This window comes from Aulonocara sp. 'chitande type north' Nkhata Bay, linkage group LG10 (genome assembly GCF_057382095.1).
Source record: "Aulonocara sp. 'chitande type north' Nkhata Bay isolate Kocher_YH1m ecotype deep benthic linkage group LG10, A_spYH_male_GT1.1, whole genome shotgun sequence".
NCBI classification, from domain to species: Eukaryota; Metazoa; Chordata; class Actinopteri; order Cichliformes; family Cichlidae; genus Aulonocara; species Aulonocara sp. 'chitande type north' Nkhata Bay.
In genome coordinates, this window is record NC_141353.1 from 23,313,626 (window position 1) to 23,340,533 (window position 26,908).

At 38.7% G+C, this 26,908-nt stretch overlaps 1 protein-coding gene across 3 annotated transcripts in view; it reads right to left on the minus strand.

The window, feature by feature from the left end:
* Positions 1-26,908, minus strand: part of LOC147320926 (rho GTPase-activating protein 26-like) — an 88,898-nt gene that overhangs the window by 7,042 nt on the left and 54,948 nt on the right. For all 3 annotated transcript variants that reach the window (XM_086309183.1, XM_086309185.1, XM_086309184.1), the window contains exons 9-23: positions 26,092-26,221; positions 25,600-25,700; positions 23,693-23,787; positions 22,077-22,155; positions 21,250-21,286; positions 20,994-21,059; positions 19,920-19,994; positions 19,708-19,792; positions 18,503-18,561; positions 13,354-13,459; positions 11,594-11,753; positions 10,653-10,791; positions 9,806-9,989; positions 920-955; positions 666-776 (exon numbers count right to left, since the gene is read on the minus strand). In XM_086309183.1, the coding sequence (XP_086165309.1) occupies positions 666-776; positions 920-955; positions 9,806-9,989; positions 10,653-10,791; positions 11,594-11,753; positions 13,354-13,459; positions 18,503-18,561; positions 19,708-19,792; positions 19,920-19,994; positions 20,994-21,059; positions 21,250-21,286; positions 22,077-22,155; positions 23,693-23,787; positions 25,600-25,700; positions 26,092-26,221 (1,463 nt within the window). The remainder of the gene's footprint in view (positions 1-665; positions 777-919; positions 956-9,805; positions 9,990-10,652; positions 10,792-11,593; positions 11,754-13,353; positions 13,460-18,502; positions 18,562-19,707; positions 19,793-19,919; positions 19,995-20,993; positions 21,060-21,249; positions 21,287-22,076; positions 22,156-23,692; positions 23,788-25,599; positions 25,701-26,091; positions 26,222-26,908) is intronic.

Here is a 26,908-nt window from a genome sequence, read left to right on the forward strand (position 1 = left end):
GAGTCATTTAGAGGTCACAGCTTTAAAGACCTGATATTTTGAGGGTGCAAAGCACTTGAAAAGAATACTAGCTGTTATCAGCTTCTAAAACAGCACCAGGACACTTAAGGCTTAAAATGTTAAGCACTGAAATGAACTGTAGTGACAGACACTATATATCTACCAAGGTTCAGATGAATAACTGCATCAAATTAAGGCGTATTTTTATTGCCGTTTCAATAGAGAGGCTCATATTAGAATGACTGCTGCTTGACGTGTCCTTGATTTGAGATACTGCGGTAATACCCCGAGGGACGAGTTAGCTCTTAAGCTCTCTCGTTTCATGGGGAAGAGGAGAGGTCAGTCACATCCACTACACCAATGCCTCTTGAGCTCTGCTGGCTGGAAGTGTGTTGATCAAATTAACTACAATAATGGAGATCCATAAGCTTTCAGATAAGGTTTTTTAACTAGTTGGGCAAATATTACAATTTTGTATAAATATATTTTTCCTGAATAATAATTGATGACAACTGCTTTCATCTTTCAAAAGTTCCATCTTTTTTACTTTCATGCCGTCCTAGACTTTTGCAGTTTAAGGTTTCTTAGAATGAGCACAGTTTGCAGTTTCATTCTTATTGCTGGCAAGTCAGCATCATGTCATTTCATAAATACTGTGCACTAACCTGACAGGGGAGGAGTCACTGGAGGCAGAAGATATTGGCTGTGGACTGGAAGAGGCTGAGAACATCGGCCAGGAGGGCGAACGTGGAGAAGTGGGACTGGAAGACGTTGCACTGAAGGACAAATTTACAGAGAATGACATGTTGATAGAATTAGATAAAAACAGGATAAATAACACCTCATGTTGATACCCTAAAGTACTGGAAATTAGGTGTGACAAGTGGCAAGTGTGACTTTAAAGCAGTTTTAAATGTACCTTGTTGGTATGCTGGCGCGAGGCTTCGGGTTCAGCCTGGAAACACACACACAAGAAAAGAAGACAAAGTGAATCAATCAGTTGTTATCAGTGCATTTTATTACATACAGAAGTGTTTCTGGACTTGGGAAAATACATTGTGGAATGAATTTGTACATTATAAATTGAGAGACAATGATGTCCACAGTTCTACATGAGAGTTTTCCACCACATGAGGAATAAATGACAAGTCAGCAAAGTAGCCCTCCAATCTCGCTTAGCTAAAATAGTGAATCCAGAAGCCAAACCAAACCAAATTCTGTAAAAGTGTAATGTGCTTCGTGTTCAACTAAAACAACAAGAATAATGGAGGCTAATATGGAGGCTGTTTGAATTTTCCCTTGGTGAAGTCCTAACACAGTCCCAGTTGAATCTTGCGGTCTGTAAACACAGTGGGTAGAGGTCAGAGTGTGGATGTTCTCCCTGTGGTTGCACAGGTTTAATTTTCCACTCATGCTGCCCTTGACCAAGGAATTGGTGTGCATTTGTAGTTGTCTCCTGGGTGCTGCATAGTTGATTCCCACTGCCCCTAATAATTAGGATGGGTTAAATGCAAAGACGTAGGAGGGTAAACACGATATCCTTATATTTATCCTTACATGTAACAAAAAAAAAAAAAAAAAAAAAAAAATCAACAAGACTTTAATTAGGTGGGGATAAAAAAAAATCAATAACTACAAAGGACTGATCCAAGAATCAGTTGTAGTGATACTCTTTGTAAGAGAATAGTCATAGATGCAGTTTTGGTCAACGTGGTGATGTTAAATGTATTTCAACTTTCTCAGCAAGATCCATGTCTTCACCAGAGATGGGCAGTAGCGTGTTAAAAGTAATGTGTTACTGTAATCTGATTACTTTATTAGTAAAGTAAGGGATTACTATGGCAAAAAAGTAATTAGATTACTGTTACTTTCCCATAAGCACGCTACGTTACCGCATTACTAAACCGTGATTTTGTTTGTGAGAGTGTCTCATGATAATGACGAACAAGCGTGCAGCGTCCGTAGCAACAACAGACGTGTGTAGATCAACAATGAATAATATGGATTGTGAAGGAGAGTACGACCATGCAGCGTTTAAAGCTCGAAGTACTGACTTTACTTTGAGTTCGATTCTGTAAAAAAGTGACAAAAACATTCGCGTCTGCTGTACACTCTGCGTGGGGGAAAAAACTTTTTCTACAGCGAAAAATTTAACTTCAAATCTGAGCAAGCACCTAGAACGCTGCCATGGGAATGTGAAATTCACAGAGAAACCCCCGGATCCCCCCACTGACATGACTGCTGTGGCACTAGGCAAACCTCCACATGCCCCACTCCTGCTAAACAGGTAAAAATAGATTTAAGAACGACTGTACTTAGTGCCGCTGAATCTTTGCAAGTACTTGCATCTATTTGAGTGTAAACACAAAACATTGTTTTAGTTCATATGCTGAAATATGCAGAGAATAGGTTAAAATGTTAAACAAATTCCTTCAAGTCAAAGACTGTTGCGTATAATTTAATTTTTGCCTGATGCGAAGTGCATAAAGTTAAAAGATTCAAACTAAAACAAGCTTTAAAAAGAGACTTTCTCATTTGATTCAATTTTATATGATGGATAATGCAGAAAAAAATAGAATTGGGCTGAAAGGTCTATTGATTTATAACACATTCATGTCGTGTATTTAATAATAATAATAATAAGAAGAACTTTTTTTTGTTTTTTAGAACTTTGTTTTTTTATTTATCCCGAGGGAAATTCTTTTGTCATAAACATGCTCAATGCAGCAAGAGAGACAGAGGAACAGTGTAATAAGTTTATGTTATGTTTTTAAAAAGTCACTAAGTAATAAAGTAACTATTTACCTCAGAAAAGTAATGGGATAACTTTCTTAGAGAAATAATAATAATAAAGTAACTTGACCAACACTGGACTTCCCCAAAAGATTTTTCATTCAGTCTTTCTAATCCAATGATGCAGGATGCAGATGAACTGTCACTTTTAACACACAAAGATTACATAAAAGGCAACACCAGATTGTTTCAGAGATTAAAACGTAAATGCATCACAGAAAACTGGCATGTAAATTAAGCCAGCAGAGTCACAAAGAACCAGAACACCCACTGTTGTGCATTCACAGCACTGAAAACACAGCCATGCTGCTGTGCATCATCCCCTACGTCGACGTTTATTTTGGGCTTTCTTTTGGAAGCCTTTGCTTCTTCTTACTTGTATTACTCATAAAAGCTAAATACTAAAAAAAAAGTCGTATATTTATACACCTATTTCTAAACTGAATTTTTCCTGGGAGTCTTATTTGCAGGTCTTCTTATTCTTATACTTATTCTTAATAGCACAAGCAATTTGCCTCAATTGTTTAAAAAGATTTCAAACTGATTCTTGAGCTACTTCTGATTGCTTCAATCACCAGGAATCCAACAAGTGAACACATTTAACTGGCCTTTAAAATACTCAATTTGCCCCCATAATCAGTGACAATTTATTAGAAGAATGGAGTTAAAAGGACATATTATAGCCAACAGTGCCAACATAGTAGCATTTGATATGTTATAGTGGATTCAAAAGGTAGCCAGAAAGTACAGGAAATCTGAGTAGAATTTTCTATTTGTGAAATACTTTGAGAGGTAATTTTAAATTCTGTGAAGATTTTTTTTTACCATACCAAACAGAAGAAGTAATTTGAATGAATAGTGAGGTGAAAAATTCTATATATCCTTCCACTAAAAATGGTAAAAAGAGAGAAACTCTAATAAATGGGCTACTGTAAAGATATGGCTTCTTTATTATTTTATTTTAACAATCTGCACCTGCCTAGCAAAAGCAGACTGTACTCTTTTTCTTCCAGTGTCAGATCAATCCCCTCATTCATTTTATATAACATCACATTGGTGAGTCAGAGGATTATTATTTTTTCCTCTTATCTCCCTCTCTGCACAGCGTCAACAGATTCATAGTCGGCTCTATTCTATATTATAACAGCCTTTCCCTTTTTTTGATGATGTAACATATGGTTGCTATGGTGACGTAGCTATATTTAAAAGTTAGTTTTGTGATGTTTTGTTTCAGGGACCCTGTGACAGACTGGCAACCTGTCCAGGGAAACTGAATGAGCTGAGGATGGATGGATGTTTTTGGGACACTACAATAAAAGCATCAGTAAAATAGCTTTTAGATCAGTAACTCAGTGCACACAGAACAAGACAAACACACATAAACAAAGATGATAAGTGATACATATATCTTTGTTGACCTTAGAAACATCTAGAAACAGTTTCACCCCCTCCATAATTATTTTGGAGCTCTTCTTACACCATCAGTATTTGGCAACTCCAGAGTGAGAGAAGTACGAGTTGGAAGATCAATCTTGCAACTTCTAACTTCTAAATTTACTTTAGAAAATAAATTATTAGAAAGTCAAACTACTTCAACTTGATGTTAACTCTGAACTCTGGTAAATAAACTAGTAACAGGACAGGAAGTGAGATCATTTGATTTAAATAAGCTCAAAAAGGCACTTTGATATTATCACCGTGGCTTTATCAGGATCAGCAGAGTCACAGTAACTGATCCATCCTTTTCTACTTTATTCTCCACTCAGAGATCAATCAACATTAAAAAAAAAAAAAAAATCAATCAGTGTGGACAGCACCCTTTAACTGTCACTAATCACAGATCACTGTGATAGACACGGCAAGAGGGGACCAACTTCTATGTCAGTAAAACTATGCAAGAATACATTTTGAGAATTAACAATGCAATTATAAATAATCTGAATATTTCATGGTGAATCTCGTGTTTATTTTGCAACGAATATGACCTGTACTCATGGAATCAGCTGCCTGATTTTTTTTCTTTTGTTTTTAAAGTGGACTTCATGCTGCTGAGTCACAACACCACCATGTAGTGTTTGCCTCTGCAGATGTGAGAGCGACAAATACAGTTTACAGCCTTAAACAAGAATTTATAGTTTAAGAAATAAATCAGATTGACCCCAGAATTGCCTGCAAATGTTGAGTCTGGACTCAAAACACAAGGGTGCAAAAAGCTCTGAGAACATTTTAGTAATGAGAATCATAAATTTTACTTACTTCTTTTGTCACAGAGCCCAGCATTACCTGTACGCAAGGTTAAAGTAGTGCAGAGAAAAGTGAGAGGCTGTTTTTTACTTATACTACATGTCCATTTTTACTGATGGTGGCATGAATTTATCCCTTATTAGAGCTCTGAAGTAATCAGTGTAATATCTGTAATATCCTGAGAGCAGGAAGGAGAAAAAATATTTATATAAACAAGCTGTTTATCAATAAAAGCAGCCAAAGCAGACACATGTAATCTGGTAATGCATGTGTGTAAAAGGGTGTTATGCTGTTAGGAGGGAGTATCTTGATGACAGCCTGTCTACAAATCCTTAATGGATGTTTTTCTTCTTCCTCTCATTGATGGCACGTGAGAGTGTTTTTTTCAGTCACTCACTCTATACTAATCAATCTCCACTAAACAATTATTTTCTTGCTTTGCTTTCTTTTCATTAAAAATAAAAAAACAGCACGATAAATACAAAACAATTCACTGACTTTCACAAAGAGACAAGAGCAGAGCAGAGCAGGAGGTTTTTGGCATTTACATTTTCACCTTAGAACATCAGGTCCAGGCCACCGTCGACCTCGTAGATTTGACCCAACTCAGACCCCAGTGCATTGCAGACTGACATCTCTTTTAGGTTTGCCTCTAGACATAGTCAAAGGTTTGCAGGTTTGTAAAAAGCACCTGACAAATAGTAGTAGGGAATAGGAGAACAGACAGAGCTAACGATGTCAACCGGTTGCTCTGTAGCTCTGCGCATATGATGAGGTCGCTGAGGCTGGTTTTTCCTGCCAATTTGTGATGTGGCTCTGGGAGAATATGAAATGATGATCCGAGCTGGGATCAGAGTCAGTTACACATATCTATCTTTGCTAGTCCAGTCCAGCAGCTTAGGAATGACTCTTTTCCCCAAGGTGTAGTGTATTCACTCTGGCTGAAAATCCCTCAACAGCTAAATCGAAAATCCTCTAATGTGTGTCTGTTCACACTGAGCTGGTAGAGTTTTGATTCCATGCTGGTCATTTTTTTCTTTTCTTTCTCGATTGTAGGAATTTTAAAGGCCTTATTTTCAGAGGATGGGCAGGCATGAAAGCAGGGAGACAGCAAGTGACACCCAAACCTCAAACCAAGGACCCTGCAGTAACCTTTGGCATATACACCAAAAAGCAGAAGTAAATAAAGCAAAGTAAATTAAGCAAGTTCGAATTTACCTTTAACATGCTTGGAGACATACAGTGCAAACAGAAAGGGACATAAAGTATAAAAAACAATTACATCAAACATACGGTTCTGCCCAAGCACAAGTATAAGGGGATAAAAGGAAAAAACATAATTGTTCACTACAGTCATTAAATGCTTCTTCCTTGTGACTCATAAAGCAAAGAGTTTCCAAAAAAGCCCTTTTCTCTGTCGGCTGTTCTCTGTATTCTTCAGAGCATCTCTTAAAGCACCTGTTCCTGCTGTGCATTCTTATTTCTCCCCTCATTTCACATATCACGAATAACACTTCTCTAGACATCCTAATGTGGACCCTTTTGTTTTATGTTGTACACACAATATAGAGTATACTGTCTATATACAGCCATTGGCTTTCGTTTGAAAAAAAAAATGCTTTCAGTAATATTAGTATTAAAGATATAAAGATGATTTTTTTTAATTTATTTTGTTTTTTTACTGATTGATCTATTGTGATTAGTAAAGATAGCATTTAAGCCAAATATAAGCATACCATAAGAAACAGGAAAATACTTCAAATACATCATAAGGATGGCTCCAACCGACCGCATACTCAGTGAATACCTCAGGCAGCAGAAACCCAAGAAAGAAGAGGATAAGGAGGATCCATCATGGAAGGATAGACCCCTATCTGTACCACCAGCAGACCGAGGAAGTGGCTGACCTCCAGAAGTCCTACCAGTGGCTGGACAAAGCTGGACTGAAAGACAGCACAGAGGCAGTAATCATGGCAGCACAGGAATAAGCGCTGGGCTGGGGTCTATCACATCAGGCAAGACCTCAGGTGCAGGCTGTGTAAAGATGGCCCTGAGACAATCCAGCACATAACAGCAGGGTGTAAGATGTTAGCTGGCAGGGCATACATGGAACTCCATAACCAAGTGGCCGGCATAGTGTACAGAAACATCTGTGGCGAGTATGGCCTGGAAGTCCTGAGGTCAAAATGGAAGACGCCCCCAAGGGTGGTGAAAAATGACCGAGATACGATCCTGTGGGACGTCCAGATAAAGAGAGACAAAACGGTGATGGCTATCCAACCAGACATAGTGGTGGTAGACAAACAGAGGAAGACGGCCGTAGTGATAGATGTAACAGTTCTGAATGACAGCAACATCAAGAAGAAGGAAGCTGCAGAAGTACCAAGGGGTCAGAGAAGATGTGGAGGGTGAAGGTAACAGTGGTGTTGAGTCTATGTTTCCACAGGCCCCGCTAGTTTAGAGACTTATTCCTCATGAAGAACGAAAACAAGACAGAACATCTTCAACCGGTCTTTTACTCGCTAACGAGGGAGAGCTTTGGTCAGAACCAGGCAGTGGAGCAATGCTCCTCACCTGTCTCTAGCCCAAATCCTTCAAAGAGCAGCTCCCCTCGTAGCCTTTTTATTGACATGACAGTTACAATACACATCACAGCACAAGCACCTCCCACCGTAAACCCCCCCAATGGGTCTAAGACAAGGCACTATGTGTGTGTGTGTGTGTGTGTGTGTGTGTGTGTGTGTGTGTGTGTCATGGGGGTGCGTTTGTGTGACCTCCTGCTCACCAAAAGGGTCATAAAAGCAGGAAGCTTACAACAAAAGAAACAGATCTTTCAGATAAGATGTATCTACAATAAAACCTCCCCCAGCACAGAGTGGCTGGAGAGGTGGTCAGGATCAAAGGAATCTCTTTGATCCTACTGCTTGAACTGAGACTTTACAAATTTAAGAAACACAATGACAACATTCAACAATTTGACTTAACAAGTGGTCCCAGTGGTAATAGAAGCACTAGGTACAGTGACTCCCAAGCTAGGCAAGTGGCTCCAGTGAATCCCAGGAACAACATCATCAACAAGGGCAGGAGGTATGTTTCTGTTCTGTTACAGTCCACAGCCATACTCAAGTAATCAGCAGCCAAAAGTATTTTTGTTGTTTGATGAAGGAAACCTTACAGTACTGATCGCCGTTCATTTCTAACATTAATCAAAGTTCAGATTGAAGATGCAAAATTGACACAGAACTCACACAAATAACAAAGTTGATAAACAAAGGCTGGGTGGAACAGTAGCATGCTGTTGAGAAAATTAAAAAATGAATTCCAAGCCGTGGGAGATAATAAAGGAGAATGAGTGGCAGTATCAGTGGAAGAGAAGGAGAAACAATTATTGGTGACAGACTGGGCCTGCAGTCTTTATAACTAGGTGTATGTTAACAACAAACACCATAAAATAATATCAGGATGACAGACAGAAGATATTGTTTGTGTTCCTGTACATTTGTGTGTCAGACCATATGCCTGGCCAACCTTTGTCTCTGTGAGTTCCAGATTTAACGTTTACATAAAAACATGGTTATTTTCAGCAGGAGACAGGTTCAGTCAGCCCTGTGATAATATTTTTATCTCAGCTGGTTTCAGTTCTTAAACTGACAATCAGACAAGATAATCTGACAAGCGAACACACTGTGAGAGGTAAATCTGAGACACTTATTACCATACCAACTTTTTAATGCCATACATTGAGTTTTAAACTAAAAGTGCACTGAAAAAAACCAAAGTCACAATCTTTTAGAAGTTGGATTTAAGGTGCATCGACTCCACGTGGGACATGTCATCTGCTGCATGTCACCCTCTCGTCAGTGAAGAAAGGGGTTTATGACTGGATGTACGTTTGCCACTTTTGTCATGCTGCTTTGCAACAGATCATGAAAGAAAGAAAAAAACTCAGCTTTTGCACAGCATGACAAATATCAAGTACCATTTATGCTTTTTCATTGTATCAAAACCTGCTTGGCTAGATTATGCAGCAGCTATTTTTAAATTTTATTCATTCAGGAGAAGCAGACAGCTGCAGAACTTCACCAGAATCCTTTGGGATTTAACCAGCCAGTCAAAAGTATACTTCACTAAGCTCCTGTCAACCATACATGGAGATGTATACTGATATACAAATATGTAGCACAGTGTTTCATCAGTGTGATTGAAAACAGTTCACATAGTGTATATATTTTTTAGTTTGTATGTATATTTGAAGTTAAATGTTTTCATATTTGTGCACAGAGCTTTATCTGCTGTACCTCATATATTAATATGTTCAAAATACCCTTTAAAAAACCATTAGACTGATAAGTTATCTTTACTACCTTAATTTTCTTCTTAAAATTCTTGTTAATTTTATGTAAATCACCAACTCATAGATGCTTTCAGTGAACAAAACAAGTCCATCACAGCTGTCACAGGGCGAGAGGCTGCGTACACCCAGGTCGCTCACATCTACTGCCGATTTAGAATCATCAGTTAGCCTGAGAAGCATGCTTTTGGACTGTGGGATTGAGCCAGAGTCCCTTATGAAAGATGCACACTCCACACAGAAACGTCCCAGCTCTCCAGTGCATTCGAATCAAGGACACTCTTGCTGTGAGGTGACAGTGCAAACCACCACACCACTGTGCCATTTTAATGTTTAAATCGAGTGCACATATTTATGCTGGTGCATCTGTTAGAAACTACTTGGGTTAACCTTATTTCGTAATGCTGTCCTACTCACAGTGATGTGGGCCGGTTCTGCCGGCTGTCCTGCTCGCCATCATTGCTTGTCAGGCTGTGTCTCGGGGTTCGACCTTGGCTGCTGCTGCTGCTACTGCTGCTGCTGCTGTTACAGTTAGCAGACGAGGACACCGAGTGTTGCAGGTCAGCAGCTGTGGCGTTGCCAACACTGTTCCTTTTCTCACCTGTAAGAGTAAATGTGTGAGTGATGTATTCCTTGGGGCTTTCTCATTTCATAAAAATGGTTTGAACTATTTAGAAAAACTGGCAACCACTCTCATCTGAGATTTTTAGTAGATGCACTTATGGTATTAGTTTGAAAATCCTACGTTGAATCGTTCCTGGGTTATCATATTCACAAACTCTGGTGTCAAAGCCACCCGTTCTTCCGCTCACCTGGCGGTGTGACGAAAATACTCCAACAGCCTTTTACAGCTGAGAGGTAAAAACCTTGCATTCTTATTTAATGTAACAGATTACTGACCTTTAGGGGTCACTTTTTTTGTTTTTCACCAAGGCTTTTAATAGGGAGCCCCCCCTTACAGCATTATTTTGGGTGCTTTATTCAAGAGTACGAAAGATCATTATGAGGTTTACTTATCAAAGCTGTTAGCAAGGAAAATTCCGCTGCAATCCTGCATGTCTGACAAACTTCCTCCCTTTAATAGGTGGCTGAAGGAATTAGGATTAGGAATTGTTCTGTTTGTTGTTCGGTTTGTTTGGTATACCTGTGTTGTCTATGTTTTAATGCAAACAAACAGATGCTTTTAAAAAAACCAAAAATTAAATAAAGAAATCCTAAAATAAATAAATAAATCATTTGCATGAGGTCATGTCCTTCAGCTTACCCTTGTGGGAATGTGTCGGGGTGTGGAAAAGCGTGAGTGGCCTTTCGCTGCAGGAAGGAGTTTTGCTGTCTGTGCTCCTCCTCCTGGGCGTTTTCAGCTGCGTGTTGGACAAAGAAGAATTCGGCATGTCTCTGAATATCTGCACAAACAAGACAATCAGAATTAAATACAAACTAAGAAACAGCACAGTGCATAAATATGTAAATAGTGCTTTGGCAAATTTAAATTTGATTCCAGTGATATAAAAGCAAACAATAATTCACCGCCCTTGCCCATTACGTTGAGGACAGACATTAATTCATTTGTGAGCAGAAGCATTACACTGAATATTAGTTCCTGGATTTTTTTTATTTTGCAGCAGAGCTTCAACCATTGCAATTACAGAACACTGTAACAAAGCTGCTTGCAGCTGCGTGTGAAACGTCTTTTAAATGAGAGTAATTACACATGTAGAGATTTAACAACAGGGGACATTGCTGGGTCTAGTCTGAGATTTGTGGCAGTGATCATGGCATTACTGAAATTTCCTTCCACTTTAAGTACAGTCAGGAAAGTAAAATCCCCACGACGTGATAAAAATAAACACAGGCAGTAATTTTTTTTTTTTACCTCCGCCTTCCTCGAACCGATTACATAAGTCTATTCGTTTTCAAATATGCTTTTTAGTTTGTTATTGCAGGCTGTGTTAATCGCCTGTGACACTGTACATGCTTCTTCATTATGGTGAGACAAGCGTGTTAAAGATTTTTGCTTTCTTTTACTATATTTTCACACATTCCAGTAGATACAGCAGTAGTCTGGGAAAGTCAAAAGACTGAGGAGTGCCAACTTGAGCTGTGTGTGTTTGTCTATGTGTCTGTATAAATACACAATGTCTGTGTAACGGGTGCATTTAATCTCTCTGCAGTTATGCTACTCATTAAGGTTATGCATCATCTTACCCTCTCATGGTGCTCTATGAGGATCTCCACAACAATGTTCTGGAATTTAATGTCCATGATGGCTGCAACAGTCTCCTCCTGTGGGCGGAGCAGAGTTGGTCCAAAGACTACACCCAGATTGGCAATGGTCATGAGGTTTTGTTGATGGTGACTGGCCACACTATTAAGGTTACACAAAGAAAAGGGCGACACAGTAAATCCAAATTAGAAACGTGGAACTTGACACGATTTGAAGCTACAGTTCCTGACAGTTTTTTTCTTACATTAACAAAGTCTCACATGACGCATCACTCACATAATTATTACCTAAATATACAGCCTCACTTATTTTACCCATTTTCAGGAGAAGCAACTCCTATTTTTTTTCTCCTGTGTATAATAACAGAAGTAACACTAACATATATGAATAAACAAACAGACAAAAGAAACAAATGAACAGGAGGAGCCTGCAGAGACTTTATAGAGCTTACAGGAAAAGCAAATGTGTTTTCACTGCATTCAGAGCACAATCCTGATTTCAAAAGCTGCCAAACAACACAGGTTACAAAAAAATTAAAAAAAATAAGAAACTCATATAAAATGTAAGAGCTCAGTCAAGATAGATCGGCGCATTGCCTAAGCAGTCCAAAAAAATGGCATTAAAGCAGGAAAATCATAATGAGGGAGAATATGTTAAACCTGATTGTGACATAATAATACATTTGGCTTACACTTACGCTCTCATTAAATCTCAACCATTACAAACCTCATTGTATACACTGAACAATGCAATAAATCTTAAATCATACATGAACAAAATGACACAGAGAGCTGAGCTACAGTGTGATCCAGCCTCCACCTATAAGCCTGTGATGATAATAGCTATTGGCAGCTGTAATCCACTAAACCCAGGTAACATGTCCTCGGAACTCTCTGCAAATGCGTTCACCTACATGTGGTTTAAATGCGGCTTATGTCCTCATTACCACAGATTGTATCATGCTGTTGCTGTTGAAGAAAAGCCAGATAAAGCCATGGGGGCTTAGATGCGGGTTTACACTGAAAACACAAAGCAAGTTGGGTGCTTTGGAGAAATAAGTAGACTTAAGCTAGCGGTATCATGCTATCTCTGCTTATGTGTTACAGCAACTTGCAGAATGTGACCTGCAGAAAGACAATGGGTTTTATTCACAATTTCTCTCACCTGTACAATACAAAGCACCACTGCATGTGTACAGTACAGCAGCATCTAAAGCATTGAAGCAAAAGTCTAAATTGTGACAAGGGGTTTTACTAGGTGGGTGAACTTAAAGTCGAGCGCTAATCTTGCTGGGAAAGTCGGGATTGGCATCAGAAACAAGTAAAGTTTAAAATTACATTACATAAAAAAATATATGTGCAATTTCTTAACCTTTTAACCACTTTTAATCCAATTGTAAACTAGACACTGAGAATAAGGTCTGATTAACTCTTCTTGGTACTGACAGAAATACCTGCATCCGGCCACTAGCTCGTCTTTCTTTTTAAAGGCCCAAGTCCAGAAATAGATTTCGCCTAGTGGTTAGCGGATGGGTTTCTATTTTCAGTACACACAGCATTAGCGCATGTGGTCAACGCTGAGCATTAATTCTTTTGGACAGCAATTAAGCAAAGAAGCATTATAGCAATTTAAATGGAGTCGCTAATGCTAATAACACTACACAGTGTTAAACTGCTTTAGAAATGAACAGCGTATAATGCAGTTACACCTCTTGTCCCATGTGTGCAATTTTTCCACTTACTTGGCCAGGTGCTTCACCAGCAGCTCCAGCATCTGTCTGTTCTTCTCTGGTAGCCGGTGCACTAGCGCGTGGACCTCTGTTACTCTAGCCTCTGGATTGTCCATCTCTGGATAGAGACACATATTAAGACTTGAGAGATTCAAGTGTGTCGCTGATTATTATATCTTTATTGACACAAACAAGCACATACAAAGCCATCAAACAGGTAATTTTGCAACCATGCAAGGCAGTCGTGATGCCTTTTTTATTTTTGTTGTAGACACTAAAAAGCAGTCATTCCAATACACGCCACAGAAATTAAACAAGTATACCCAAGATTTCAATAAAATAAAAGTCTGAATAACATCCAGACTCGCTGGAGTTCTTAGATGTCACACAGATATTTCACATCCTTTTTCCTGTCGCTACAACCAACTATCATCCTAACAGTCTTAAGCTGCTTATATTCTTTTGTAAACACATTGTTTTCCAACAATAATTAAAAATCAGACCCACATATGCCATCTTGGCATTCTATATAATCACTATGAGTATCAACCTGCAGTTCTATGAAAACGCACCATAAACTCATGTTTGTGCCATTTTTGTGAGAAAAAAAAATAGTCCAGCTGATTTAGGAAACCAACTGATGCAATGGGCTTGAGTGTCATAAACAAGGTTAGGTAGGTGATAAATATTCAGAGGGAATCAGGGTTTCTGTGTACCATTGCCAAACTAGTTATGAAGCGCATATTAAAACGTTTATCTCCACAAGATGCAGAGACAGAGCTGAGGATGCATGTGGGTATTTATTGGCACTGTGTGTTTAATACTGTTACAAAGTGGAAAAGCTCCATGGCAAGCAGGGCAGAACAGCCTGTTGCTGATGAATAACTATAATAACTCAAGCCTGCGGGGCTAGTCAATAAAGAGATGACAGCAGACTCACACTATATCAACCTTCAGGCCCCAGCTGTCAGTGCCAGGCAACGCTCCCACAACTGACAGAGCATCTTATACACAGGCAACCATAATTTTTATTATTTTCTTACATAACTGGGCTGGGCTCCAGCAGACACACATATATACAAAAAAAATAAAAAATAAAAATCAGCATTCCTTATTATGGTGCCCACGGCTTTACACACATGCACAAAAGGACAAAAAAACAAAACTTTGTTTTTCTTTAAACCTCAGCCCAGACATGTGTAGTCACAGCACAGTACGAATACACATTCGGTTTTACAGTACTGAAGACCTTTAATTTTATTCGGAGTAGATTTAGGACACCATCAAACGCTTTCTGAATTTAATAAGAGTAGGAATCCAGCCAACATCAACCGCATCCCAGGAGAGAGATAAACAAGGAAATTACACTTGATTCACCAATAACCTGTTTTCTCATTATTGAGGAAGCTGCTAATGTGATGCAAGTTGAGTTTTGGGTGCTTTTAAGACCGTAGGGAAGCAGTTACTTACATCGACGGATCAAGATGATTATGTACAGCAGCCAAAACAAATCCATTGTTAATATGTCAAATGGCACAAGCATTTGTTTTCAATCGTCATTCGGTTGTTTCAAACATTTAACTGACATTTTGAAAAGACTTTAAGCTCTAGCATTAAAACTGGAAGCAAGACTGGGGATTTAGAAATATTGCTACTACCAGCTTTTCTTCTGTTTTACCTCTTCATCTGCCCTAAATATCCACAAAGACACACTGCTCTAGTTACTAGTGTGTATGCACCGCTAGCAGCAATGTAACAGTTTAGTCTGCAGAATGTCTTTATAAACAGCCTGTGTGTCTTGCCCATGCTGGTGGTGACTGGCTAATCATTAATCCTGCTATGGTGTTCACTGGACACAATGCTGTTCAGCCAGGATGCCAGATGAGTCAGTCATTTAAAATGAGTGAACAGGCCAATATGTCTGAACTCACACAGGAGTAAGTGATTAAATATAGAGAAATATCTCACTAGATATAGTGATTAAAAAAATAAATTAAGAAAAATCTGGTACATCTGTGACTGATGAAGTGGTTTGCTGATGTCACAACTGAAGGATGATTTTTAAACCATCTTCCATGGCCCGCAACTTTAATGTTTAATTAAAGTTTAATGTATCCTGGCACGCATAATGTACCAAAATAAGGATTAAATCATAGAAAATGTAGGGATAGAAGAAAAATATTGCAAACATAGTATAATGTGTTTATAATCTACAGATCAGGGTATTTCCTGACCTATTATTTTCCAGAAATTTGCCTATTCAGCTTTAAGATTATCTGACACTTTTGTAGAAAAGGCGGCAAACAACTCCGTCTATCATGCATAATTGTGCTTTAGAAGATTAATGTCAATTAGTACTTGCTAAACAGGAAGAAACAGTACTTGTTAAATTGGCTTCTTAAAAAAATAAGACTTTGATTTACGTGTCACGGAGATGAGGCTCATCTCAGGTCTTTCTTATGGACTGCATTAAGTAATGCAAGTGAATAACGTTTGGTAGATCTTTGTAGATGCCTTACAAAATATCACTCCTCCTAGTAGGAGTGAGAAATAAAGCCCAATTGGAAGGAATTCTGGTGATGTACATAAATATTAGACACAAGATGGACAGAGTCAGAGCATTTTCTTCATACACTTTATACTTTCTTTTCTATTCTGTCTCTCGTGAAATTTGAGAAGGAGGAAGAGCACGATGCAATATCAGATCTTGTGGGCGGAGTTGGTGAATACATGTAAAAGAGAGGAGAGAAAAAAAGGGAGGACCTAAAAGAGAGAGTTCAAATGAGGACGCTGTCTTTAAAAAACACCCTGCTGCTTCGGCAGAATTCCACCTTGGAAAAAAATTCGAAAGCTAAGTCACACAGACAGAGGCGCCTTCTTGCACATATGCATTCTGAAAGAAATTTATGACGTCAACCAAACTAATGAGTGTCGCGGAAAAGAGGTCAGGTTAGGCACACAACTGTAAACTTATACAGCAACTTCACAAACACAAGTATTTTTTAATGATTACTAAAAAACCATAATCGCATCCATTATCACATGGGTGGTCCGCCTTGTTTTCAACCGAGCTATCTTGGTAGACTTATCTGCCATCCTCTTTTCCTTTCTCTTAATACACTCATAAAAAACAATCTTCATTGGATTCACTGCAGAGCCTGTCTTGGTACCGTGGCCAGAAACAGACAGTCGTTTCCTGGACTTCCTTCCTATGTCAGCTTGGCATCCTATACGATTAGCTACTGCCAAACAAAGAAAACAAATCACTAAAGCATCCTCCAACACTAGAATTGTACTAATCTACTTTGTCTGTGTCGAATATTCATTAAAAAATAGGAAGCAGCTACATGGATAACCATGGTTAATCGACCCAAGCAAGCTAAACTATGGTTAAACAGAAAAACAAGGAAATCCAAATGAACAGATTTAGCAAAGGAGGGGTTCATGCAAAGTCTCCATTTCATGTTCTAAATCAGTTGGTGCTTGCAAAAGTTTATTTTGTAGCCTAGCAGCCTCATGACAAGAATCTAATACACTGAAATGATTGCCATGGCTGTTGGAGAGTTCAGGCAATCTTCCAGGCAGCTGAGGGTTTTTTTCTTTTAATAAAATATGTTTCCTGACTCAAACCACACCCATCAGGTGCAGTTACCAAAAAGGAGCATTTTGCAGCTGCTATGTGATCCACTGAAATTCAAAACAGTAAACCTTTAATTGGCTGTCCGTTTCTGATAAGCTCTCCAGGCTTCTTATAATATTGTATAACCCGCACCGGATAGACAGAGTTACCAGTTCCCCGCTATGTATGTATATAAACTGTTTAATTAAAAACCGTCTAACAAGACAGGAACACCATAAAACACCTTATTTAGAGAATAAAGAGAGTTTTTCAGTGAATATATTGTCACTCTCCTAATTCTACTAAAGAAGAAGGGAAAATAAACAGCAACCATAAACTTTGAACTACTTATAAACATATGGGAGCATATTAAATATTCTACCAGCAAAGGATTTGTGGAAATAGAACATCTCTATGATAGTAATTCAGAAACCAGAGTAGTTCTAGATACTCTGAGGCCTGGTGAACTGTTATTACTGCTGTCAATGTGATAATAGAATAATTATGAATTTCAACTAACCAAATTTAGGACGTTTAGCCTATTTTCCTCTTTAAACACAGCTGATCATATCCAGCGATACAAATAACCATTTGCCCAGCTATGCTATTTAACTATTCTAAAGACAGTGGTCTAATTTCAAGACAGATTTTTTTTTCTGCCTCCCTGGGAAGCGTGGTCTACAGGACATCGCCCTCTTTTACCACATCTGGAAATCTGCATACAGGAAAGGAGGCACCATGTTAATGTACTGACATTAAAAGCAGAGTTTCAGAGTATTTATGAAACTCTGTTTCATAATTCTCGGCTCTGCAACGTGTTCTGCAATGTGCATTGCGCCACAATGGACAGCGGAGTGTGGCTGCTGCTCCAATCAGCCCATCACAGCAGACGCACCATCGGCAGCAAAGCCAACAAACCGTGTGCACAACATTTAGTTAGAAAACACTTATTTGTAAGACTCTCTAACTGTGAGATAACAGCCACGCTGCAATTTAACAAGTTCAAATAAGAAGCTGCAGGTCTCACCTTCTAGGGAATCCTGATGTAGATAATCAGTGTTTAACACCCAGGAGGAATACTTCCTGGATTTTTGAGTCTCCTGTAAAATCTGACTCTCTGAATCTGAATTTTCATTTCTCTTTTACATAGTTAGAGGCAGCTTTCACACTGGCACAGCTGTGAGTTTTAGCCTGTTGAAAAGTTGGCATGGAGCAGGATCCGAATCTGGGTCATTCCCCCAACACAGTGTCATTGTTTGTTTTTGTGTTTGTGCAAGACTTTTTATTCTCAGAACCAACATAATGCAAAATTTCACCAACTCCAATCAACCATTTATAAACTGAAATGAATCAACAGGATTAGCTTAATTTAAAAACAAACAAAAGCTATTTAAGCATTGTCTAGTCGATTTTTATCCAAGGTAGCCTTGAAGAGAAGTCTGCACTATTTAATATCAAGGTTGGCTTTAAACAACTTAAACAGCTTGAACAGACATTTTGTGAAGAAAACGAGATATCAGGAGGCAAAAGGAAACTACTCACTGGCAGCTTTTATAAAGCTCCTCTGGTACTGGTATGTCATGAGAGGTGCAGGTAGCATTCTGGAAACATAAGATGTCAGGAGAAGATTATCAGCAAGGAAAATGGAACAAGAGCTTAGGATTGGCTTCTCTGGAAAAACCAATAAATCTGAAGAGTTCTGTACGAGCACTCATCTCACTACAGTTTGGAGAGAAATTAAAGGAAACACCAGGATGAAGTGTCTTAGTATGGTATTGGACCACCATGTGCAGCCAGAACAGCTCTAATCTGCCTTGGCAGTCATTCTAGAAGTCTGGAACTCTACTTGAGGAAGGAAAGACTATTCTTACAAAAGATACTCCTTCTTTTTATGATAGTGGAGACTGCTATCTAGTAGCTTAGACCAAAATAATTCCTAGGTGTTTAGTTGGGACATTTTTTCTTCAATTTATCTTTTTCTATTTTCTTCACCTTCTGATATTTTCTCTCTACACACCAGCTTGACATGAGCTTTCTCCTACTGCCTGATGTGAATAATGGCACCTGCTGGTCTTCAATGAGGCCTGACTTGAGGTCTTGATGGTGTAAATGGGTGTATGTACGAGAGAATTGACAGCAGGTGTTTCTATAAATCTGTCTGTTTATGTACCGGCGAAGTGCTTGCGGGCAACCGAATGAATACGAATCTTTGTATGCCTGTGGATTTGTGTTGTGAACAGCATAGATTCATTTAGCTACAGCAGATTGAGCACAGCATGAACACCTCTGCTACTCTCATTCCTTCCTTACATTTTCTTTCCATTTCAGCTGCTCATCTCTGGCTTCCCACAATCACAATCCTTCTCTTATTGTTGCACCGCACCAGAGGAAGTAATTTAACTATAACGTGCAATATAATGACCAGAATATCGGGCAGTTTTGACACAGCATTAACTCTGAGTAAATAACATATATAAAATAAAGAAAAACAGACCACAAATGATAGAAATGACAGCAAAATCAAGCAAAATATATTCAGGCCAGAGGTCTTTTTAACAAGTTATTATGTGATAAGTGCAGAAAAGTGCTATAATTTAGAATAAGAGGAATAATTCCAAGACACAAAAAGCACATTTAATTCATTCATCACGGTCACGGAGGTTAAAATGCACTCATGCTCGGTGAACACTGGAAGAACAAATGAAATCACTGTGAGTTTGCATTTATGTAAGAGTTTTCGCACAAACCTGAGATAGTGCTTGATAGCACTAGTTATTGTTTTAATCTCCCACTCTGGGCTTTCCAGCTCTACGTCAGCACACGTCTTTGGATCTGATGGACAAAAATATGAAGAGAAAAAGAAAGAAACAAAAGAGATCAATTTTTTAAAAAGATATTTTAGTTACTGTTTTGATACAATTTAAACATGTGCTTTTTATTCATGTGCTTCAGTGTTTACCCATAGCCAAGCTCAGTAGTTTTTGTATTTTGGAGTTGACGCCAGCGATTCTGTATAAGCCCTGTTCATCGATACCTGAAGGAGGAGACAAGAGATCATCTGTAACTGATATGATAAGATCAGGACTTTATGATACTACAAAATTCTCCCTCAAGCAAGCACGTGGAGATTTCAGCAAGGGGATTTTTACCAGCGAAACTTTAGTTCCTCTACTTTGATAAATGCTTTAGATGCTCTTCTGTATGTGTTAAAGTGTTATTAATGTACTACGATGTGTCTTCCTCTCACCAATTTAAAATCGTGCCAAATAAGGCATGAACAGAAAAAAAGGCACCACATTGTTGTGCTTTGATGCACTTTTTTGGCATCAGCATGAAACTCATATAAATTTAATGTGTTTAATCTTTATCTGTCCCATTGCAAACCTGTCCCAGCTAAGAAATCCAAGGTTACCTTCATATATAAGCTAAATACAAAACCACCTGACAAAGCAATGAAAAGGTACAGAGTGACCAGAAATGGGTGCTCTTAGTGCAACAGATAAAAAGAGGTATTGATATTGTAGATCTGTAGGGAGCGATGTCCAGACACATCAGGAAGGTTTAAATCGCACTCATAACTCCTGAACAGAATTTCAATTCATGCAAACCAATGTTCTGCATTATAAAAAATATTCATTTATTTTTTTAGATTATTTGCAATGATTTTGGTGCAAATATTTAAAAAAAAAGAGAGAGAAATAATATTCCTAAAAATTCTATTTAGTATCAAATGAACTGAGAAAAACTTCAGTTCTACTGAGATAAACCCTTAAAAACGCATGGCAGCATTGAGAGCTTTACGGTGACTGCAACACTGAATGCAGTAAAAATATTCACGAGAAGACTGTAAACAAACAGTCCACAAACAGTATTATCTTCTGATATTTATTGAAACTATTGTCAATGATTTGGATACAGCAGACGATAAAGTTTATTGGATAAAAAAATACAGTGTATCACAGCAAAGAAGCAAAAAGATTTACAGAGCATTTAAAAAAAACAACAAAGGAAATAACGTGGGTTGACACTGTACCTCGCGTTTCCACCGCATAGATGAATTTTTTCATCACGTTGAACCCAATGACATCCAGCTGGGCCACTGATGGAGCAGGAAGCGACAAGAATGAATCTGAGCCAACTACTGATTTGTTTTAACATCACTAAAAACACAGTGTTCCAACCTAAAAGTTTGTTGGCACTTTTTTAGGCACAAGTATTATTAGGTCTTATATATTAATTGAAGATGGCAACGATAATCAACTCAATCCAAATAAATTAAAGACACTTACTGCCTTCACTCTGGTTATCTTTATTGAGGTTGTACACCTGCAGAAATAAAGAACAGAACACTTCACAGTTATGCTTAATTAGGGAAGCAAACGTAAGTACATTACCAGTGTTTCACATGCTATAATATAAATATAAATATAGATAAATCTAGTTATGCAAGCATATAGTCAGGGTTCTTTAGGGAATATCCACTTATTATTTCTATCAAAAGTCACATTATATAGAAAATACAGTAGCTATGACTCTAATGCTCAGATCCATCCTTTTGTCTGCTGCTGGTATTTCACAGTCATGATCTGTGGCAAGCTTGTAATGACGAGAAGTAGGAGCCAGAGAACAAGATCGCCAGCATTTTTTAATTTTATGACCGTTCCCCTGAACTCTGCAACCGCGTGTTCCAACTTGTGGTGAGCTCCTGAATGTGGATTACCTTTGCACACTTGAATGCAGACATGAGAGAGGTGTTGGAACAAGAACACATCTGAATAAGAGCGTTAAAATAGACTTCCAGCCAAAGAGCAAAAATGCTGTACACCGAGGAGGTATAAACCAAGTGCTGAGGAAGTTGGTTGGCAGAAAGCTGATGTGTTGATTGTTGTGGAGCATAAAGACCAAATTATCCCTCTCAGACTTATGTTGTGTCTCTCTAAATGTGACCAGACGTGGACAGCATGTGCTGAGGAAAAGACGCAGAATTTGAGCCAACAGTTTTCCAATTACACCTCGTGGTTTGTTTAGCTCTCATCCCATCCCCTTTTCTGTCTCGGCCTCACTCTCCTGTTTGTCTGTGTCACATGAGAACAAACTGGTAACCATGGCAACCTACCGGTTCTCTCCCATCCATGGCCTCCATCCACAATCTACGGTCTTCTTCCGACAGAGCCTGCATGGTGATCACTCCCGGCCTTCGCACACAAGCAATAACAGGAAAGGCACATAAGCTTATCAAACATACAGGTGAGTTGCAAACATTAGGTGTTACATCATCAAATAATAATACTCAACAAATACACACAAAGACAAACATGTCGATAACTGGTGCAACAAGGGGCACCTATAAATCGAACCACAACTGTAATAAAATCATTGTATTTAAATAAAAAGTTTATCAACTAAAGAAATTCTTATGAAGGTTTTCAACTAAGTAGTTATATGTTCTAACTAAAAACTACTTAATAGATGTGCCCATTCTTAGATAAATGCCAATCTTGTTCTTTTTATAGCAAAACATATTCATTTATGGGTGCCAGAGCTATGACTATACTACTGTGTTCCAGTAAATCACATGATCAGCAGCTCCGATCAGATTTTTCCCCTTAAAAGGATAACAAAAAGATGACGAATACAGCATGAAAATTCAGCATCTAACAAGAATTCATTAGGCTAAGCAGCGAAAAATCATCCACACAGGCAACGTGTGATGCGCACGTACTCATGATTTAAACTGAGACCAGCTCTTCGGAGGTTATAAAGCCTGAAAATCGTAAAAATCCTTGATAACAAAGCCGGCTCTGTTAATTCCATGATTTTGTATTTTGCATAGAGAATATGTAATGTATTGCTCCTATTACCGTCTTCTTCATACTTTTCGTTTTGTGTGCAATTTTACTGGCCTTTGTTTTTATTTTGTGCTGCTTTAAATTCTGTGTTTGCATGGGAAACTCATCACAGAGATGATCACCGTTCCCTCCTCTTATTCCGAGTCACTGTGACGGAAGAAGAATGAATAAGCACTGACGCAGTCTGTAACTCTGTCAGTGTAGCCACTCTTGCCTTTGTGTTATAAACGCCCCCTCCTTGTGTTAAAAGCTCTGTTAAAAAAAAACAAACTTGTCTATAATGCCAAACAAATGATTTATGCCGTCTCTATTGCTCTTGATAATTTGCTACATTTCCCCCCCATCAGGATCCTGCAGGAACGAGTCTGTGTATGCAGTGATCAGACTGTTTTGATCAATTTGAAGATTTATGTTTTAGAGCTGGCTCTCTAAAATAAACCTGCTTCACGGAGCATGAGTTACTGTACCACAGCAATCTGTCCCGCTTAAGAGTGAGACTGCTTTGTGTTCCTAAAGGACCTGAGTTAAGCCTAAAGATGGATGGTTAACAGATAGGCAGGGTGTGATAGAGGATAGCTGAAGTTGTGTGTGAGTGGACAGGAACAGTGGAGGCGGTATAAGAAGGGAAATGCCACAGAGGGCTGAGTCAGACAGGAAAAAGAGCCTCAATCTTCAAGCTCACACCAACTGTGCAGTGCCCTCATGTGTTGGTTCGCTGTAATTACATCCTGCTTTAAAAAAAAAAGGGGAAAAAAAAGGAAAAAAGCCCATGCTAATCCTGAGATTATGAGCTGGGACTGAACCACATTTAACCAAATCTTTCATATCGATGACACATAAAGTAAAACCCGGTGAAAAGAAAGCTGGGTGAATATTCACTAACCTGTCCACAGCCTCCACATCGAAACAGAACCGCTTTTCTATCGAGTCCGTCTTCCTTCTGGTGCACGACTTGAGAATAAAGCTCTCTTCCTCTCCCTGACACAGCAAAAGCAAGAAGCAATGTAGTACATCAATAACACATGAAGAGCATTTAAGACATCATAATGCAACCATACTGTTTGAGTGGAATTTAATAGCCAGGACGGTAATTTTCAGCTCCATACTAAGACTAGCTCTGCAAGATTCACTGATTAAAATATTCTGTACTTTTCCCATATGGAGTCTTGGTGCAGGTCGTCAATATATCCTGTCTGAAAGGAGCACATTTAGCTCCCTTCCTCCTCTCTTTAAGCCGACTTTTTTCTAATTGGCTGCCCGTCGCAAACAGAAGACCTAAATAGCAGTTTATTCTGTGCTCCAAGGCTTGTCCGATAAGGCGTATTATACAGAGGCAAGGGCAGAAAAACAAACAAACAAAAAAAAAAACCCCCAGTATGTAGCATATAGTTATTATTATTAGAAATGAATCACTGGTTGAAATATATCTTACGTTGGAGTAAAACTGAAGATTTAGCATTTTAAATTTGCCTTGACTTCCATTTTAGAAGTAAGACTTGCTGTTTGAACTGAGCAATGAATCATATGTGCTTTAAAAAGAACAATATGAAGAAATAGACACTATAAACTGATGTGCGGGGAGTGCCATCTGGCAGTTTTATAACCAATATAAAGGATTACAGCAATATTATTTCCATTTCACACATTATCCATGAGACACTCAGCTTGTTAGCTTTTCAAAAGCTTGGTTTTCTTATAAGTAAAGAAAACACAGACAGACAATGTTGCTACCTGTAGCAACAATATTATACAATTTATGCTATGGTGACATCACTTCTTTTCAAAGGTAGTAACAATTGTTAGGGTTAGGTATACTGGTATACTGGTTTTGAATCTGCAAGCCTGCTGGGGCCTTCATGGATTCTTTGTGTGCCTATGCTGGTTCTCTCCAGATGCTCCTGCTTCTTCCCACAACTTAGTAGTAGTAGTAGTAACTAGTACTTAGTTTTATTGATGATTCTAAAATGGCCACAGACGGGGAAGAAAATGGATGGGTAGATGAGTGTGATAACTCACAATCTACAGATGGCTACACACTCTGGTGTCATACCAATTCAAAGTACAGGTTTTATTGCCATACTCTAAAGCAAAGCGCAGATGGGCCAGGTTTGATGTCATTAGTGAGTGCTTTTTTTTTTTCTTTCAGTGCAGTCCACCTACTATTTATTTGCTATTTTGGATTTCAGAGCTTTGTGTTAAAGCCAAAGGGTTTTCTGTGACTTTTAATGTTTCCAAGTTTCCTTCAGTTACTCAAAATGAAACTGTGGCAACTTTCTCAGAACTGAGCTGCACTTCGGGCTCATATCAGCTCTGGCTTAATCGGTTTGTAGGTGGAGGGCGATCAGAGATAGGTCTCTGAGAAAACAGTTGGAGACAACATTTTCTGCTTACTGCTGCTTACTCAGAACATTATTCACCCACACTGCACTCTCACCTATTAAGGGTGACGTGGAAGAAGTCGTTAGCACTTGCTCGTAAAACCAGTATCTCGCTCTGTGACTGTGCGACCGAATGAAAACGCACAGCTTTTTGAGCTGATTGCTGAAAACAGTGGTACGGGCATGGGGAATAATAAAAAAATAACTAAATAAAAACACACACCAAGTTGTGCTTATCCACACTGGGACGAAGCACATTTGCATGAATGCCTGCATGAGCGCCTGTATATGAGGGCACTTGTGAAGTGAACCTGAATGTGTACTTTTTTTTTCTCCCATACAAGTCCAAACCTGGATTTTGTTAGTGAACTTGTGATTTTATCTGTATATTTTAACAGCACAGGCTACTCACCGTTTTACCTCCAGACTTAGGGTCAAACAGGACCATGGTGACTTTCTTGGACTCACGGTAGTATGTACAGTAGTACTTCACCCAAGTAGATACAAATGAGCCTAAAGATAGATAGAAAACATAGAGATGAAGAGTGGTAAAAAAACAAAAACACAAGAAAGGAGAAGAGAAAAAAAGAAAATGGGTGAATTGGAGACAGGGTCAAAACAACAAGAACCAAAAAAAAAAGAAAAGGACGAGTCCTGGTCAGACCTCTTTTAGTGCTTTAGTGTTACCATGGCTACCGCACGTGGACAGAGCTGCTGTCACGTCTCCAACAGATCAGACTTGAGTTTGTCAACCATTGATTCATTATGGCTTGTTTGTTCTGCTGCTCTGACACCGTGTGAGCCAAACAAGATGCCACTAACATCCACACACTATACCTCGTTACACACACACACACACACACACACACACACACTCGTTCACTGTTGTATGTGGCTTACTTACGCTTTTCCTGCACATACAGGTAGCCCTCCATCGTGTGCTGGCTGACACTCTTGTGTTCATGTGGATTCTCCTTCATCTTCCTCATCAAACTCTCAACCTCCGACCGCGTGCTCTCAAAACGGTTCCTCGTCTGCCAACAAAAGCACACAGGAGTGCAGATCTTTCCTCAGAAATTCAACTTGTAGATGGGAAAGTACATAACAAGCCTTATATGTTGCAGAATGAACAAGTTTTGAAGGCCTATTTTAAAGCTGCAAGTTGAGAATCTTTGGGTTAAAAACACACATCACAAGTAAGGGCGATCCTGCATTATTCATCAGGTTTATTCTAACTGGACCATATAATGCTAAATAAATACTTTTATATACTACATAAAGCCATTAACTCATCAAAAAAGTGCTTTCTGTTGTAATAAATTAAATTAGCTGTGGGGTCATTAACATAGAAACAATTTTCTTTGGAAAACCAAGTGGCAACAAACAGGTTAGTTACAGTGGGGCAAAAAAGTATTTAGTCAGCCACCGATTGTGCAAGTTCCCCCACCTAAAATGATGACAGAGGTCAGTAATTTGCACCAGAGGTACACTTCAACTGTGAGAGACAGAATGTGAAAAAAAAAAATCCATGAATCCACATGGTAGGATTTGTAAAGAATTTATTGGTAAATCAGGGTGGAAAATAAGTATTTGGTCAATAACAAAAATACAACTCAATACTTTGTAACATAACCTTTGTTGGCAATAACAGAGGTCAAACGTTTACTATAGGTCTTTACCAGGTTTGCACACACAGTAGCTGGTATTTTGGCCCATTCCTC